The 18,162-nt window shown below is 39.7% G+C and overlaps 1 protein-coding gene across 8 annotated transcripts in view; it reads right to left on the bottom strand.

The window, feature by feature from the left end:
• EBF1 (EBF transcription factor 1) overlaps window positions 1–18,162 on the bottom strand; it is a 278,437-nt gene that overhangs the window by 68,348 nt on the left and 191,927 nt on the right. For 4 of the 8 annotated variants that reach the window (XM_061456792.1, XM_061456797.1, XM_061456794.1 and 1 more), the window contains exon 9: window positions 5,881–6,014. In XM_061456792.1, the coding sequence (XP_061312776.1) occupies window positions 5,881–6,014 (134 nt within the window). The remainder of the gene's footprint in view (window positions 1–5,880; window positions 6,015–18,162) is intronic. The other 4 variants (XM_061456793.1, XM_061456798.1, XM_061456795.1 and 1 more) reach the window with 1 other exon arrangement.

Below are 18,162 nucleotides of genomic sequence, written 5' to 3'. Positions count from 1 at the left end.
TACCAACAACCAAACGTCCACAATTGCTTTTACTTTAATTGAATTATCTTACAGTTGGGTTGACTGAGCTTAAAAGTCATGGCAAACTCTCTATATGCCCTCAATAGTAAGGAGGCAGAAAGCACTGCCAAATAGCAATTTATTTCCAGTGCTTTAGACACCTCTCATGTTGGGATGAGCTGCTCGCTAGAAGCATCTACCTTTCTCCAATGACCCCAGACGACAAGTTCAGACTAGATGCTTAACTGTGGGCAGCCAAACATAGCTGAGATAAATCCCCTCCATAAGTGGTTCTAGTTAACTGGGTGAACTAGCAAGATGGGAAAAGTTTCATGACATTTCTAGAGGGAAAGTATTTGTAAAAACAGCCAAGGATTTTAATAGCAAAGGTTAACATGTTAGTCTTACTACATCAGAATGTGCCTTGTTCCCCTCACCCCCATTCTAGTGTGAGCTACACAGGCAGCTTCTGGTTGTATCTTTGAATTTCCCAGCATTTACTGGTCTGTCACCACTTTAATGTTCTTTAAACATAATTTGTGGCATTTTCCAATACTCATCTTCCCTGGTTCCCAAGAAATGTCTGACCTATTTATGGTCCATTGTTACAGAGAGCTGGGGAGAGTTAAGCAAGTTTCCTGGTTTGTTCTCCACAAACAGTTTGGTTTTCCTTTGTGCGCTGAAGTAAATAAGTTTAACTGCGTTTAAAACCACAAATATACAATAATGTTGCCCACACATTCCCAAAGGATGAACATTATGTCTGAAGTCCTATGGTTGAGGATGCTCAGGATGTATTTTACCCCTCTCTTTTCTAGAACTAAAACTTGGGAGACATACCAGAAGAATACACATGCCTTTTACTTTTGCTTTTTCTCCTTAGCATCCGGCACTGGCCACTGTCGGTGATAGAGTGCTGAGCTAGAAGAACCTCTGGGTCAGCCTTCAGTTCTCATGCACACGAAAAGGAACTGGCTAGCTCAGTTACATAGCAGTAGTCCCCTATATGGCTGTCACATCAAGAAATCGTCTATAACAGAAAATGGTCTCTTGCACATCAAAACCTGCCTTCAGAAGCCCACCTTTGGTCTTGAACTCTGATTCCCCAGTGCTGCCAGGATCTGTGCTGTGGAGCAGGACCAGCTCTCCCTGTTTTGCAATTTGAATGACCCAATGGATACTACACAAGTCCGGGTACTCCATGCCCACCTATGTCAAATCTGCCCCCAACTTTGATAACTCCAGGATTATGGGATATTCCCTGGCTGCATTGTCAACCTGCAGCCTGACCTTGGGGATCTACTCCACCATGTTTTCTCTTCTCACATTGACATAGCCTGTACCTTATTCAAGGCAGTCTGTCCCATATTTGCATGTAAATCAACTGGAAGAGGTGAGCTATTAGCATCAAGGAATATTAAAAGTAAAGACAACATTCCTGGAAGCCTCTGAGACCCAAACAGTTGGAGACTGATAGTTGTGGGGAAGCATCATGACATGTTCACCCTGTTGCTTTTATAGACAGCTGTCATTGCCACTGCCAACCCAAGATGTTCTGACCTCAGGTGGGAACTTTTGGTGCATTAACAGCAATCAAAACAATTGTAGCAATGACATGCCAAGAACTAAGAACTTATAAATAGGAGCTGACACACATTTCTGACTGCATTTTAAAAATGTAAATCTTGAGCAAGGCATTAACCTGTGATTTGGACACAAACCCACTGGCCAAAAAATTCCAGATGCAACTTCCTCTTCCATTTCAGCATTTGGCAAATTAAGATCTGGAGCTGGACACAGAACTAGTAACTGGACCCTTTCTCCCAGGGATTTTCAACCAAATTGGTCTGATACTTGGCGATTGCATTAGCTGTTTGATATAAACTCTTACGCGACAGTTGGGGCATGCTGTGGATTGCATTAAAACCTGAGTTAGAGATCTTCACAATGGAGGGAGGTGCATGTCCTTCAAAATCCAAAACACATTTGAGTGCGTAAAACAAGCCTCTTCCTGTGGTTTGCTAATATATTCTAGACATTCTTGCATGATACAGCATCATTTCACACTCCTTAGAGTGCCAGGTTACTTTCCTTTTTTAAAAGTGACATTTTATAGGGAGATGTCATTAATCTGAGTCACTAGTTTATTTTTGCTTGCTTGAGCTCTGGTTTGTGGTTAGGGAAACGGTGACAGTCATAAATTTAACTTGGACTCTGTGTGAAGAGGACCTAGGACAGGAATGAAGAAATGAAGAAACCCACCAACTGAAGGCAATGACAGTTTTCAGTGAGAACAGGACCCATACAGTACCTGTATTTTAAAACATGACCAATGACTTCACATGCCTCAATTCTGGGGATCCGGATGCTGCTTAATAAGCCTTGGGTTTCAAAAAGAGAGTGCCACTCATTTTTTAAAAATGAGTCAGACCTCCAAAATAAGAATGCAAAAACAGAGACTTCCAAAATCAATAACAAACATAAAAAGCAAAATAAAAAACTGTGTTACAGAATTGGATTCAGCAGCATAAAATAAACAAAATAACCCCCAAAACCAACAAAACCCCACCAACCAAAAAAATCATCTTCTGGTTTTGTGCTGTACAAAGGTAAAAAAATGATGTTTCAGTGCTTCATCTTTTCTTAGTATAAAAGAAAAAGAAGTTGTTTCCAGCTGACTCTGTACAGCTGGAGGAATGTTCTTGGCAGGAAAATGTTTGAAGAAATAGTTCATTTTAAGCAAATATCATGGAATATTTATAAGAAACTAATTTTGTCTTCACAATCATGTATTTGCCCTGAAACTTGACTCTTGGAGTTTCAGCCCCCCAATAAGTGAGACAAACAACAGGGGATTTTTATCTTCATCTCCAATTTGTACCATTAGCAACAACACACAGACACAGAACACTGGGTAAAAACCTGCAAATAACAACTCTCTGTGTCTGTGGACTGGACAAACAGACAAGCAGAGTCTATCTGGCAAACAGACTATTTGCTGGGAGTGGCCTGTCCAGATTGAGCATGCGTACATGATATACCAATGCCATTTGTTGGGCAGTTATGAAAGTCCCTTGAAAAAAAGGCATTAGATGGCCCATTTTCCTGTACTCTAAAAATATTGAGGGCTCTCAAAGTCATTTTTATAAAGTAATATGGGAGTTAAGGATTAATTGAATTTACTGGCTTAGGGTATCTGCATTTCTTCACAAAATTAATGTGACAAATTAAGTTTTTATTTAGTTCTCCCTGGCTGAGAAAGGTTGCAATTATGTTAGAGTGTTTACAGCTAAAATATATATTTGAATAATAAATATGTGTTTCAGAAACCATTTTAAACCTCCTTTTTTTAACACAGTCAACTCCATTTCAAGCATATAAATATTTCAATTACAAAACTTGAATACATGTAAAATAAATTAAAAATATATTATTTACATTTCAAATTATTTATAACATTCGCTGCTTGACAGAAACAAATTCACTCTTAAAATGAATATTTTTTTGGCTTTAAACTTTGCTTCTGAACCATTGTAGGATTTATATTTTAAGTTTCCATGCATCTTGGGTATTTACATGGATTTCACTGCAACAAAGTCTGAGTAATATAAAAACTTTATGATAATTATCTTCACAGCACCTTTCCAAAGAAGGTGACTAATCTTATTACTATGTCAGAGAAAGGGAATTGAACTTTAAGCAGATTATGTGATTTGCCCAAGGTCCCATGCAAAGCCTCTGGCAAAATGATGCTTAATTTAAATATTAGACTTCATCCCCCAAACCACCTGCAATTATAACTGAAAGTGAAGCTAGAAAAATCCATGTGGAAACACTGCAAGATTCACTCTTTTTCTTTAGCTTTCCTGCAGCTTAGTTAAAATCATGTTGCGTTTGGATCCATGAAACAACAGGATGAACTTGAGAATTCTTCTTGAATTCAATGACAAAATAACCTGGCCAGGTTCACTCAAAACTGGGCCTGACTGGCTACTCGGGATGAAGCTGCCTCAGGTTTGAAATGGTCCTGAAATTCAGATCAGCAGTTCAAGTCTACACTCTACTAAAGTAAAACAGAAATATTCTTCCTGGGGACTGAAAATGCACCAAACATTTTTAGAAGTGGAAAGGCAAATGAAAGAACTCATTTTGTACTTCATAGGTGGCTAGTATGTGCAATCTGAATTATTTATAGATCACTATTATTTAGGGATCACTCAGACAGCTCATGCATTTTTGCACGTTTGTCTGCTTCTTTTCGAAAGATTTTTTTTTCCCCCATAGGATTTTCTATTTCTCTCATAGGTTATGAAACTGAGAAGCAATTCTGTAAGTGAAAGATAGTGAAACAGCTCTCACCCAAAGCCGACTTGCAACTGTGAACGTTACAGCATTCACAACAAACAGACTGGCTTTGGGTTGGACCCCCTCTAACACTATTCATTTTATGACAAGGCCTTGCAACCACCAGCAACATTTTGACCACCACTCACTCTCCTGAGATTAGAAATTGCCAATTAATGGCCTCCACCGATAAATAGAATAAAAATTTATAATGAAAGATCCAAGTCTGCAGTGCCAAAATCAGAGCATTTTCCTCCCAGCCTCTTCACTTTTCCCTGTTAAATGTCTGTAGCCATAATGGCTTTAATCCTACCACACAAAATGCTTACACTGGACCCAGGGGGCACTTTCATGATCACATAAGGGCTTCAGAATAGGGCTCATTTAATATATCTCCTTTTCCGGAATGCCCTTTCATCCACACTTGTCCTCAAGTGGAAGGATGAGAAAGGGAGAGGGAGAAAGAGAGGGAGGGGGAAGAAAGAGAGAACAGTGAAGCCCATGAAGGATGTTAAGAGAATACTCTTCATATGGAAAAAATGCTGCCGTATGTGCAATGGAATCAGTAGGGGGAATGTGCTGGATATGAATTAATCTAGATTGTTGATTTAATATTTACAGGATATAATGTAAAGCATCAGATGATCCTTATGTAAGGTAAGCATTGTACAGCTACTTCAGAGATACTATTTTGTCTGTTAGTGTGTTTGAGTATTGAAATAATGAAAATAACAATTTGTTATAAAACCTCAAAAATACTTTTGGAAAGCCATAAATGCAAAACATGAACCTTTCCCTGGAGCTGCCTTCCTGTGCCAGTGAAGCCAGTGGGAACTCTGCCCTGACTTCTATGGCCCTGAACACTGGAAGTGGCTGTTCAGATGCTGCTTTCTACAGGCTTTTGGGGAATATCAGACTCCACATTTATTTATGTGTCTGGAGAAGAAAGGATTTAAGAAACTGGGAGGAAGAGGTACCGCAAAAAATGGCTAAGAATCAAAAAAGGGGACACTGTGAAACTAGAGGACCCCACTAGGTACGATGAACCTATACTTTCCACTGTGGATACAACACTGTGTATTCGGTTGCTATTATGAAAATGATGCTTACACCAAGCACCTGCACTTTAAGGATATGCTATTTATAAGCACTGAATTTCTGCAATCTCCACCTCACTGAGGTGCAGCTACAAGCAGCCAGTTTCCCTGGAAAGCAGGATCACCTAAACGTTTGTTTCCTGTGGGCCCTTAGCTATTGTGCTAAATGCAGAATTATTCACACAGGCATTTATCCTTCCCATTTCTTGGAATAAAAGACACTGAGCTAAATTCAGGGGCAGCGAGAGGAGATGCAAATCCCCTGGCTTATAATGGATTTCTGCCACAGGTAAATTTGACTAATTATTTTCATAAAACTGAATGAGGAAAGGATTCACATCTCAACATTTGCTGCTGATTTAGCATGTGGCATAAAAAAGGACAGGCTAGCTGTAAGCTAGACAAAGCTATTAGACATTACCGTTCAGACAACACCTACCTCACTCCAAACCAGCATGGTGCCGAATATGACCTGTAACCCATCAAAGAAATTGTCTCCTATGATGATGACAGTGGCACCTCCTGTAGTCCATCCTTCACTTGGACTGATGGCTTTGATACATGGTGTAGCTGCTTTTCAACACACATGAAAAAGAGAAGTATTCTGCTGTTAGAACCAGATTTTAATGACAGAAGGCTAGAGAAAAAATAAAATAAAAGGAGCTTTCATTTCCCCCCCTTACTAACACAAAGATTTCAGCAATCACGTTCTTTCTAGTACACATGCATGACCTCAAACTGTATCTTTGGAAGTATTTTCTCTCAATTAATTTCTGTTTGGTTTTGTTATCTGCATTGAAAAAATTAACTTTTTTAAAGCCCAGATTTACAAAAAAAAAAAAAAAAATCACAGCATGATGGGCAGAAACCAACTGGAAATCAGGACAAATCCCTATTTTTATTCTGCATGAAAAGTGCAATTCCTGAGTTAAATCAGTCTTCGGTGAGCTTGCTTTGTTATCCATCATAACCTAAATTCATCATTCAAATCCCATAAATATTATGGAAAATATTGACTAAATAAAAAAGTGTGCAACCCTCAGGAATTCTTTAACTGTTCTGCAATCAGATCCAGGTTGTTTTACTACTAAACCACCCTGCTCTGCTTAATGCTTTGGCTACTACAAACCCAAACCAAATCCCACAACCTTGCCATTGAGTGATTCCAATTATGTTGCATCAACCAGACAGTTAAGAAGCAGGTGCCATGATCACAGAGTCTGTACCCACTTTTACTAGTCACTTTCTTGGTACTACATGTACTAAATGCTTCCCAAGGGGATGCTGAAAACTCAAGACCTGTTTCAAGTCATAAGCTCAAATCTTGGTGTAAGATCTTCTGGTATAAGACTATCTAAGCAGAAGCACGCTTGACTTCACATATTGATGGGATAGGGCAACAAAAACATCCACATATTGATTGTCCTCCTCTGCAGTACTGGGGTACATCAGAATTTAACTGTGGTGAAGCAACGGGAATAACATTACTATAAACTGACCAAGACAAAAATCCCTTCATACTCTCAGCTGTAGAGTTTCAGGGTAGTCATACAGATCAATGTAAAGACGCAACTCCATCCCAAGTGCCACCAAGTTCTCTGTGCTAATACAGTATGAGGTATAAATATGACACCACTGCCATTAGATAACATTTTAAGTAAAGCAGGTACTTCAACAATTTCATTGGCCATGAAAAAAGATTCTTTCAGGAAGGGCAAAACTCTCCCAGTCAATCTCAGTGCTGGAAAGAAAGATTTTTTTGGTATGAACCGAGAGAAGAGGCTGCCTCCACCGAAAACCCAAGAAGGGCTGACATTGCCCACACTGATTCTGCAATGTCAATCAGCAGGAGTTCATTAACTGCATATGTGTACCTGCATATATACCTCTTTCTTTGGGGTTGCTGGCATGGGCTGTGAATTGCCACTTGGTTGAAAGGCTGGTTGAGCTGTTACTTTGGTTTGTAACTTCGAGTGTTTGATGATGTACTCAAGGGAGAGCACTCAGGCACTTCATCAGGTAAGGATTTACCAGGAGGAGAGGGGTGTGAAAGCCACCTACATTAACACCATCCAGGACAACACCCTTGCACCTGTGAATTACTTAATGATATCCCTGCCCTATATTCTTCTAATTGTAAATTAATTTACTTTTAACAGTAAATTAATTCACTCACAGAAGCCTTTAAAATGCTCCAGACATAAAGCGCTAAATAGACCCTGTGAGTATTTTGTGACCTTATGGTGGGTTGGAACCAATTGCAAGAGTGGTGAGGCTGGTGAGAAGCTCCTTCCTCCCAGCCTCTGGGCAGGGTGGGTGTGGAGCTGGGAAGCAGGAGGGAGCTGGAAAGGGAGCTGTTGAGTCATCCTTAGCAGTGAGTGTTTCTGTAGGCACTGCTACAGACTCTCACTACCAGTGATGGAAGGCATGCATGAGGAGCAAACACACCCTGTCCCTACCTACTAAAGGTTGCAAGTGTCAGGCACAAACTTTTCCACTACTTAAGCTGATGGGGATGCCAGCTCCAGTGAAAAACACAAACACACATAGGCAGAAAAAAAAATCATTACCCTACTCCAAACTTGGCAGAGCACAGGCATTAACTTCTACATGAGCTAACAAAAGAAACATCCTAACATTACCATCATGAAAATGTAGCGCACACACAGAAGTAACTTCAATATGTTTAGTTTGGATTCAAGTTACTTGTATAAAACTGTGCATAAAAACCATTGCAAAGTCCAAAACCAAATGCTTTCCTTTCAGGCGAGCCCATAGCAAGGGATTTACAGTGAAAGCAGCTTTTTAAAATGCCATCCAGCCATTTCACAGAATCAAGCTTTTTCACAAATAAAAATTAAAATCACTTCCAAATTACACCCTTTCCAGTATTTCCAGTTGATTGTGGACACATACCCCCCACAATAAAACCTGAAGATAATCAGTTTCCCATGTGTCAGAGAACGAGCTACTTTTCTCAAAGACTACAAGCAACTTTTTTTTTTCCCAAATACCAGTGAATAAAAACTGTTTGAGACTATAAGCCATTAACAGAAAACATATGCAGGTTTCACCGAAAGGGTTGTCAAGCATTGGAACAGGCTGCCCAGGGAAGTGGTTGAGTCACCATCCCTGGGGATATTTAAAAGACATGTAGATGTGGCACTCAGGGACATGGTTTATTGGTAGGTTTGGCAGTGCTGGGTTAATGGTTGGACTTGATCTTAAAGGTCTCTTCCAACCTAAGTGATTCTATGATTCAAAATTATAAATCCAATTAACTTCAACAATGAATGCAAGATACTGTTCTGCAGTTACAGGTCCCCAGTAAAGAGTAAGCTATTATCTCCTATTATGATGTTCTTTGCAGCACCTACATTGCACTCAGGGGTGCAAGGTGCTGCGCTGTCTGTGCTGCTTCACGTGTTCTATACATGTGTGTGCTCAGTATCAAATAATGCCAAGTCCCATGGCAGCCAGGGGGAGTTTGAGCAGAAACTCAGGTCCTTCTGCTGAACTGTGGCTGTTCACTGGGACACTCTTGCCCACAAAATCAATGAAACCACCCACATGTGTAATGTTATACATTAATTTTGCCAAGGAATTAATTTAATAAATTAATTTTGTTAATTAAATATGTAGCTATTGTGCTGAATCAGTGCCTCACCAAAACTCCCGACATACCTGAGGCCAAAAAGCCAGGACTTGGTGGCTTAATAAGCAGTGCAGGTTGGTATCCTTTGCAGGCACTGAGAAGCAGCATAAGTGCTGTGCATTCCAAAAAGATTTCAGGGCATTATTTTCCCTTGTAAACAGTCACAAAGACCAGTGGACTTCCCAACTTTCCCCACACAACTTGTTCTAAAATGCAAGTGTCTGTAAAGACTGGAAGGGCTGCAGGGCAGTGCTGCCCCACAAGGGAGGCTACACTGAAGGCTGCATCCCAAGGAAGCCCAAAGAGACGTAGTGAGGGAGGCATCCAGACTGCTACCTGTTTTTGAAGGCACAAAGCATGTTTATATAATGACATGTTTGCAACTGCCAGTGTCGTTTGGGACTTTGGTCTTACTAAAACCTTGTCCTTCCCAGGCACTTTCCTTGGAGCACAAGGAAGAAGCGTGGAAGAATTGGGTCCCATTTGCCAGCATCACCACAGGTAACACTTGGAGGAGAGCAAGGCAATGACCTCAGCTCTATTTATGCCCCTGGTACAAATGTCTGGCCAGCTCAGGCCCTCAGCTCTTCATACTTCTTCCGTTAATCATTTGGCAAGTTTCAAAGTGCTGTCTGGAAGGTGTTTACTTCTGTGCAACCCTAGAAAAACAGAGCTAGGCAGAATAACCTTTTCACTGAAGACCTTGATTTTTCTACATTTTGTTTTGGTCACAAGAGAAACAAAAATACACCGCATTTTTCTGCGGAATGCAAAGTTCCAGAATTTTTATCTGGAATTAACTATAACATTAATATTTCCAAGAAAAACAAAATATTTTGTTTGAAAATATTTTCATTGCACATGCTCTTCTGTGACACCAGAGCATCATTTCTAAAATGGTGTTTTCAAAGCAAATAGAAAAAAAGTTACATAAAATCTAAGTTTTTCTGTAGAAAAAGAGATTTTAGCTGAAGTATGAATCTTCGCTGATAAAAAAATGTGGTGAAGGACTCTAGACCAGTTGCAATAAAGGCAATGAAGTGTACATGATTGATAACATGAACAGACTTTAAGTCCAGAGAAGAATTATAATAAGAAAAAAGAATAATTAAACACTCTTACGCATACGAATATTTTCATTTCTGTTAATGAACTGCTGGCAGCCAACTACAACCAGAACCAAAATGGTTTGGTAGCCTAATGGTCAGCTCATTGGCACGACAGCATTACATTTGCTGCATCTTTTCAGAGCAGTCACTGGACTGAGGGAAAACTAAATATTACCCCTAGAACTGCAGGCATGGACCTTGCAGCTCCTTGCTGAAGGTGATGTGGCTACATCCTCAACCTGCTGAAATGGCCTAATGGTTATGAGTTGTAATGAGCTGTTCTACTTCTTTGCATAATATCAAGGCAAATCAGTGTTAACATCTGACATGTTTCATTGCTCTATTCCTGTGGTTTGAGTTAACAGATGTTAGAGAGAGGCACTACAACCCCAAATTTATCAAGGCCAATAGGAATTTTGCTTTCAAAGCTAAGGTCTCCATCAATAAATTTTAAGGATTTATGAGCAAAACCATTAACGACTTTCAAGGGAAACAATGTTCTTTGAAATCTTCATCTTTTCTCAGGATACACGTTGTTAAAATCTGATCACCCTCGATACAAAGGATGGTAGGTACAAACTTCAGCACATGGGTAGCAAAAAGGTAAAGTTTTTGCTTGCGTGCTGTGCGTGCCAGTGTGTTCCTGTGTTCCCGTACTCCCCTAGCTACTGATATAGAGGGGATTTTTCTTCCTTCAAACTGTGACAATAAAATGATTACCCCGCCACAGTTTAGCATAATGGTTCAGAAATGCTCGTGGCATATTGCAGAGTTAAAGTGGAAATTATTAGGTAGCTCTTCTTTGTTATAATAATGATCACTCCACAAATAAAAGCTCTTCTCCCAAAGGTACTGCAAGGCACAAAATGCTAATTCTGAAGATTATGTGTGCGCTTTTATTAAATATTACTATGCCCTGTCTGTTTGAGGGCTTCAGTGCTCTGATTGTTTTATGAGTGCCATGTTAATGTCAGCCCCATCTTGCTAGCAGCAGGCACACATTTTAGCTTTTGTATGAGAGTTGATCAAAGGCCACGTGCTGAGGGAATTGCTGAGAAAACACGGACAAGAGATAAAAATCTAACAGATTAATTGGTTTAAATTTCATTTCAGGGCGTTGAACTTTGGCTCAGGACACTAGTACTACACTACCAGTCAGGGCCTAATTACCACATTTCCAATATGCCTCTGAACAATGCTTGGAAGGGAGAATAACAGTACTAATAATACTAATAACAATAACAATAATAATAAAACAACAGCAAATATCTCCTCATAGCTTCTTGTACATGTTTAACAGCTAGCTCTGTGCACAGGCAATTGCACAAGGAAATCCCTCTCCCCCACATCACCATCCATCTGCCTCCTGAGCATTTCTGTTTGCCTCAAATAGCACCTGAAGACATAAGAAATAGCAGATGCCCTCGGGAGCATCGAACATATGAATCTACAGAATCAATGAGCTACTGATTCAAGTCCCTCACAAACACACACTAGACATCTCATATTCTTAATTAGGGACCTGCATTTATAAACAGAGATAGCATTTTATCCTCCAACAGAAATGATCTATTCCACTGACAAAAAACAGAGGCCAGAGGAAAAACAACATATTTACCAGAAAGTTTATGGGTGGCCTTGGCATAAGGGTTAATTGAGCTTAGAGGTAAATGTTCACTGAGGTGAATTAGTGGGATGCACAGCTATCAGCAGGGCTCTGGGACTGCTCTTATTTAGCTTCTGAAACGTATTTGCTCTATGATTAATATCCAGTTTGTGCTGGTGACTGTAAGAATGACCTCGCCTGCAGTTTTTATCATGAAGCGTGGTTTCATCCTCCATTATTCCATAGATGAGGCTCAGACAACAGTTGCTGCATCACAACAGGAGTTTAAATGATGGGGTACATGCTTTTATTTTTCTTCTCTTTAAGAGTATTGTGACATGCATGGATTGTTGCATAAAGGCAGTTAAAACTGGGAGCTCAGAGGAGCAGGGGATTTATGTCTCACCTTAGAAGAAGTACTGAAGATCTCTAGAATTTAACTTAATTTTCTTTTTTTTTTCTTGGGTAAAAACTAATTCCAGGCTAAATATATAAATGAGCCACAGATTAACCCACAGCTTATGGGGCTGATCTTGCAACCTTTTAAATGCTTTCGCCAAACTACCAATTTCCAGAATATCAAGACAAATCAGTGTTAAGCACTCAAAACCATGACTTATTGAAGATGTGATTCAACAAACCACTTCGGTAAGTGCTTAAAAACCCATCTGAAGAAGTTGCAGAAGGAACTAGATTTTTAAAGATATTTGGGCAGGGCAGGCCAGTGCACAACGCTGCCAAGAGCTATTTAGTGTATATGGAACTGGGGTTTCCCATTCCAAAAATACACTTTGGTTACATACAGACCACCCTGTGCAGTGCTGAGCTCATTCAACCTGACACAAGAACTGGCAGCAGCAAAACCAGCATACTAATGTTGATATGCCAGTTTCAGGCACTGAGCTGCTATATCTGCTCAGTGTAGAGAGTCAAACGTAGCAGCAACTCAATGCTAACTCTAGGATTTCTACAGCATGTTTATATCATCTGGTGTAGATCTTTCCTCAGGTACCTCATAGCTATTGAAATCACATAGAGTTTATGGCTGAAGAAGACAGTGCCCAGGAATGGACTGCGCCTAAATTCCTTTCCCACAGAACTCTAGAGCCAAAGGTGTGCAGCACTTGCTGGTATGCTCAAGGCCTTTTTGATCACCATTTTAAGTTTGGCAAGGTATGTTTCTCCTTAAAGGGTGAGAAAAATATTGTTTCTTCCCTTCTTGAATTACAGATTTAGAGATGTTATACAGGGAGGAAGGGTTATTTCATTCATTATTTGTTCCACATTAAGCACCTTTAAAGACTGATTTTTGTCATGGGGGAGAGTGAATTTTTTCAGAACTGAAAATTATCATTTTTCCCAAATTTGCCAGTTTGAGTGAATAAACCAAATATCCAAGGGTTTGGGGTTTTTTTTTCCCTAAAATAATATTCTCATTCCCAAGAAGCAGCAATTGTTATCATTTGCTCACCTACTTTGAGTGTGCTGAAAGGGTGAACCCAAACATGTTGTGTCCCCTTGCAGTGACACCATTCCCAGTCTAGTGTGTGGAAGCATTGCCAGAGCCTTATCCAGCACAAGCAACTGAAAGCAACTGCAGTTTCTGAAACCAGCCTAGATGGGAAAAGTCCACAAGACCAGCTTAAAGGGTTAGTCACAGACACTTCAGGGAAAGGGAATGTGGCAGAGTTTTTACACATTTTACTGGAGCATTAAATCTTTACTCTTAAGCTAAACAATGCATTTGCTGTTTATCTTAGTAAAGTGATGATCTTCCTGCTTTCCTTTTTCATATCACAGCCTGCACTCTCTCCTATTCTCTCCTGACAATAAGCAGCTGCTGTGCAGGAAGCAGGGTAACAGAGGTTTCCCTCTCAAAGAGATAACTCATGCAGTTTTATGCAACACAGGCATGAGGATGTGATGCCCCGCTCCCCCTTCCTAGCTCTCTCCTTTACAGCATCTTGATATTTGGGACTTATCATTTGTGAGCTTTAAATATTACAGCACCCATCCAAAAATGGCAACCTCCTCCTGGGTTCTTCATGACATCTGCCCTGGGTGAAATCACTGAACCAAAAATATACATGCCGTGCAATCCCTCCAGGTTGGGGGAAGGGAGGGAAGGTTGCCTTTGTTTCTGTGTTCAAGTAGTGAAATTAAAGGTATTGGCTGTGGTTTTCTGCCTAACATTTTAGATGCTCAGTTCCCATTAATGAGAATTGAAAATGCAAATTATTTGGGATAATATTCCGCTTAGAATCAATACTTAATCCAGTGTTTCTCTTTTAGCCTTGCTGATGGCTCAGCTAGCAAAGTTACGTTTCATGGAGTTCTCTGTATTTCTCTTCCCTTAATGATTTCCAAAGCTCTCAGTTGTTGATCACTGTCTGAAAAAATGATTGCATGGAAAAAGAAGGCAATCCAGAATAATGAGAAATGTGTTACAAAAAAATAATCTGCTGTGTATTTTACTTAAAACATTTCCATAAACCCAACAATTTAATTACCTGTGTATGACTGCAAGAAATGCATTTTCACTCATTCTTTTAAACCCTTTCACATCACAGAAGAAGTTGTGGGGAGTTTGGGCTTGTTTGCTTTTTTTCCTTTAGGAGGCACCTCCTGCTTTCCAAAAATTGATAAAACAGTAAGAGCCCTCAGTATCTCACAGCAAGCTGGTAAAAGTTGACCTCCAAAAGAAATCTGTCATGTTCGTTTGGCAAATAATAAATTACTTAAGAAAAATGCAATGTTGCAAAAACACTTAAAAATTTGGTTTATTTCACTATATTAGGTCAGCCAAAACAATACATATATAAGTAATATATATTATTATTGAAAAAATATATACATACTTTGTATATTTTTTTACTTTTTCAAGAAGTCTAACAATTTTAGTGTGATTTTTTTTACATACGTTCTGGCATTTTATTTCAAGGAAATTTATAGCAGGTTTTAAGCTATAATTTTTACATTCATTATTTCTGCCCCAAGTTGGAAGATTTTCATTTTGAGTCAGACATAAAGAAACTGTTGTGGGTGCCTCAGACAAACATAGGACTCTGCCTAAACCAATGCTCAGCACTAAAACTCTGCTCCAGCATTGATGCAGTCTCTGTTATCTCAAAGCAACTTGGTTGCACATAGAATATATACACGTTGGGTCAGGAGGAGAAACAGCACATCCAAGAACATCACAATAAGGTGGCAGTGCTTCCAGCTCCGCAGCTGGGGACAAGTTTGCTTGGACCCAAGCACCAGATCAGTGACTGTTGCAGCACGCCCTCCTCCCTCAGGGATACACAGGCACATTTTGACCCCAAGAAAGACAACTGCTTTACTTTGGACCCCTAGATTATGGCACCTCAATCTCTTCACTCCTTCCTCCACCCCATGGGGCCGCTTGCAAAGGCACAGGAAGAGTGTTCCTGAAAGATGGGAAGCCAAAGGCAGTGGTATGCAGGGCACTGCGGTGTGGTATACACACGGGATTGCACTGGTTTATCTGAACGTGGGGTCTAAAAGTTTTTTTAGTAAAACAAAAAAATCTTATATGCTTCCCACATTTCAATTTCAATGGCTTCCTACTGATTTAACTTCCGCTGATGAAGTTATGGAGCCAGCTAAGCCAATATGACTATTTTAAAAACAATAAGCAGGTCCAGAAAGGAGACTGCATCTGTTTAAGTGCACTGAAGTTTAAAAATAGTCACACTGATGCAATTTCTGTGTGAGGATGAAGACAACCTTGCGAATGGAAGCCCAAAATGTGTAATATAAATCAACCCTAAAAATTTGTCAAAACAAACATCTCTGCCTAGCTTGCATACCCCAAAAGCTACTTACTTTAACTTATTGGTCCTTCAGTGCTGCTAACTAAGATCCTGAATTAGTAAAGCATTTCATAGGATGGAACAAGTCATTTGCTTAATGTTAACACTGGTTTACTGTTTTGCTGAATCCCAACCTATCAGAAGGGCAGCGGGTTCTCTTTTTAAATTCATGCTTTTTTTCACTGTCACCCTGGTCTCATTTTCTATCTTTCATTTTCTATCAGTGCCTTAAAACTGTAAATACAGCAATTTTCTCTAGAATCAGAGCGTAAGACTGGATAAAAGCTCCTAAAGCACAGCATCCCATCCCTGCAAAGTGTGAAAAGCTGAGCATCTGGAGCACAAGAGCAGCCAGTCCTCTTGTTCAGATGTATGCTGTATGTTATAGCCAAACTGGCCGGGTTTGGCCAATGATATATATAGGTACTGTATCTAAACAGTACAGTATCTATGCACCTAGTTCAAACTCAATCTAAATTCTCACTCCCCCAAACTAAACATCAGTATCAATTACAGTTTTATGTAATCTTGCACTATCACAAAGAAAAAAAACAGAACCCTACTTCTCCTGAATTGGTTAAAACCTCCACTATATTATATATATATCATATAGCGCAACAATCAGAAGTTCACCTGATATGGATTCTACAGCAAACAAAGAATTTATTTTATCCCTACAAAAGCAAGAGCCCCAACCAAAATTAATTTTTAGCTGCAGTCTCTTTGTTCAGCAGAATTCAGAAAGTCTGCCCACAACAGAGAGCTCGCAGTAACCATCTTTCAGAAGCAGAAAAACCAGCGTGGAAACACAAAGCAGTTGTGGCAGGGACAGGGAGTCACTGTAATCCAGTTTCTTCAAGGGAAATTCAAGTACCCTAAGAGTTCTTATTCCTCATCTGATTTCTCTCACAAATCACAAGCTGCTCTCTAATGCAATTTTCTGGAGTCTGAGAATCATAAAGTCAAATACAAACAAGTCTAGTGGAAAATGTGTGGCGCTAATCTTGGCCTCCGTTGTATTTTTAACAGGCACTGAATTTGTGCGCCGGATTATCCAGATGGCCATACAGGAATCATCCTGATAGGATTAAATCTTTGTGCTGAACTCTGCTCCATCTGTTCTCAGAGGTTTGCCTATTGCTATTGGAATACGAATGTTCAGCCTGTGTCTAGCACCATGACTAAAAGCGCTGTTTACCACACACACACACACACACACACATATGTATATGGGCACACACATATCCTTGAGTACTTGATTAGTAATGTGAGATTAAGTTAGCCTGAAGTTTACCACTACAGGAACATATTGGTTTTATTATTCATTTGAAGAACAAAGTATGCAATATCTAAATTCAAACAAAAAAGCTTTTTTGTTGTTGTTCTGGGACTTGTTCAATTCATTAAACCATAATACTGCCATAAATTTATAGATGAAGGCATGACTAAACATAGAGCAGCAAGGCTCTTCATCTTTGAAATCTATTAGTGTACAAGAATGTATGACACAATCGCACTTTGAAGATACCATGGTTAAATATTTCAGATCAAAACAGCCAACAACAAAACACATGCGTGCACAGAGTTGGTAGCTGTTATTTGCAGCTCAATCTAGTCACAGGCCAAGAACAAAAAAGTAATACTCAGTCCTAGTAAAAGAAAGGCTTATTCCCATTGCTTTCTGCTCTTATTGCCTATTAATGACAGTCTTCTGCATTCATTGTTGCAGCCTGCCAGATGCAGCAAAGATCCATATTCATCATGTGCAAAAATTGTGCTCAGGCTGTCTCCATGACAGGTTACACAGAGCTGCCAACAGAGACACCAAGGTCCAATGGATGGCCTCAGGTTTCCAGGCCCTGGGCCAAGGGAAAGGGTAGGGAATCTGGTTCTTCTGTAAGAAAAGCATCCCAGTGATCAAAAGGTTTACCTAAATTGCTGTCCTGGACAGAAATACACTACAGACTTATGACTACCTGGGATGAAGAAGGTGGATGAGAAAAATTAAAAAACACAATGCTGCTGCTGCTATTATTATTAGTAGTAGTATTAGTATTATCATTATCATTATTGCTGCTGTAGAGGTTTGATTCAGGAATGCAACATAATATTCAGCCCATGTTTGTGATGGCAGTGGGACAGCAATGGAGGCAACGTAACCTGAACTGCATTTCAAGCCACAGCCCTGATTGCGTTGCAAAGACTGAGACCCCCTTGTCTCTCCTGTGCAGTGTCTTTCAGACTGTTTCTTCCTCTGTTCTTTGTGCTGCTCTGAATGCAGGGTCAAGCACCCCCTCCCACCCATTTAGGCTTTACTTGCAAAAACACAAGCATAAAAATATATTTATAGTTCATAGTATCTGTCCAGCAATGACACCACATAAAACCAGCACGCTGAAAATCTGAGGAGTGAATACTTTGGACTCAAGCCTACAAAAGCTTAGAGAAGTTGTTCTTTCAATGTGTCTGATAAAGTCATGCTATGTTTTTATTTATTTATTTAGGGCCATATTCA

Source organism: Pezoporus flaviventris, unplaced genomic scaffold (assembly GCF_033815535.1).
Source record: "Pezoporus flaviventris isolate CSIRO_AGI_PZ_B2104156 unplaced genomic scaffold, CSIRO_AGI_Pfla_v1 ptg000023l, whole genome shotgun sequence".
Lineage (NCBI taxonomy): Eukaryota > Metazoa > Chordata > Aves > Psittaciformes > Psittacidae > Pezoporus > Pezoporus flaviventris.
The sequence above is the reverse complement of the archived record's forward strand: the minus strand, read 5'-3'. Positions and strand labels throughout refer to the sequence as shown.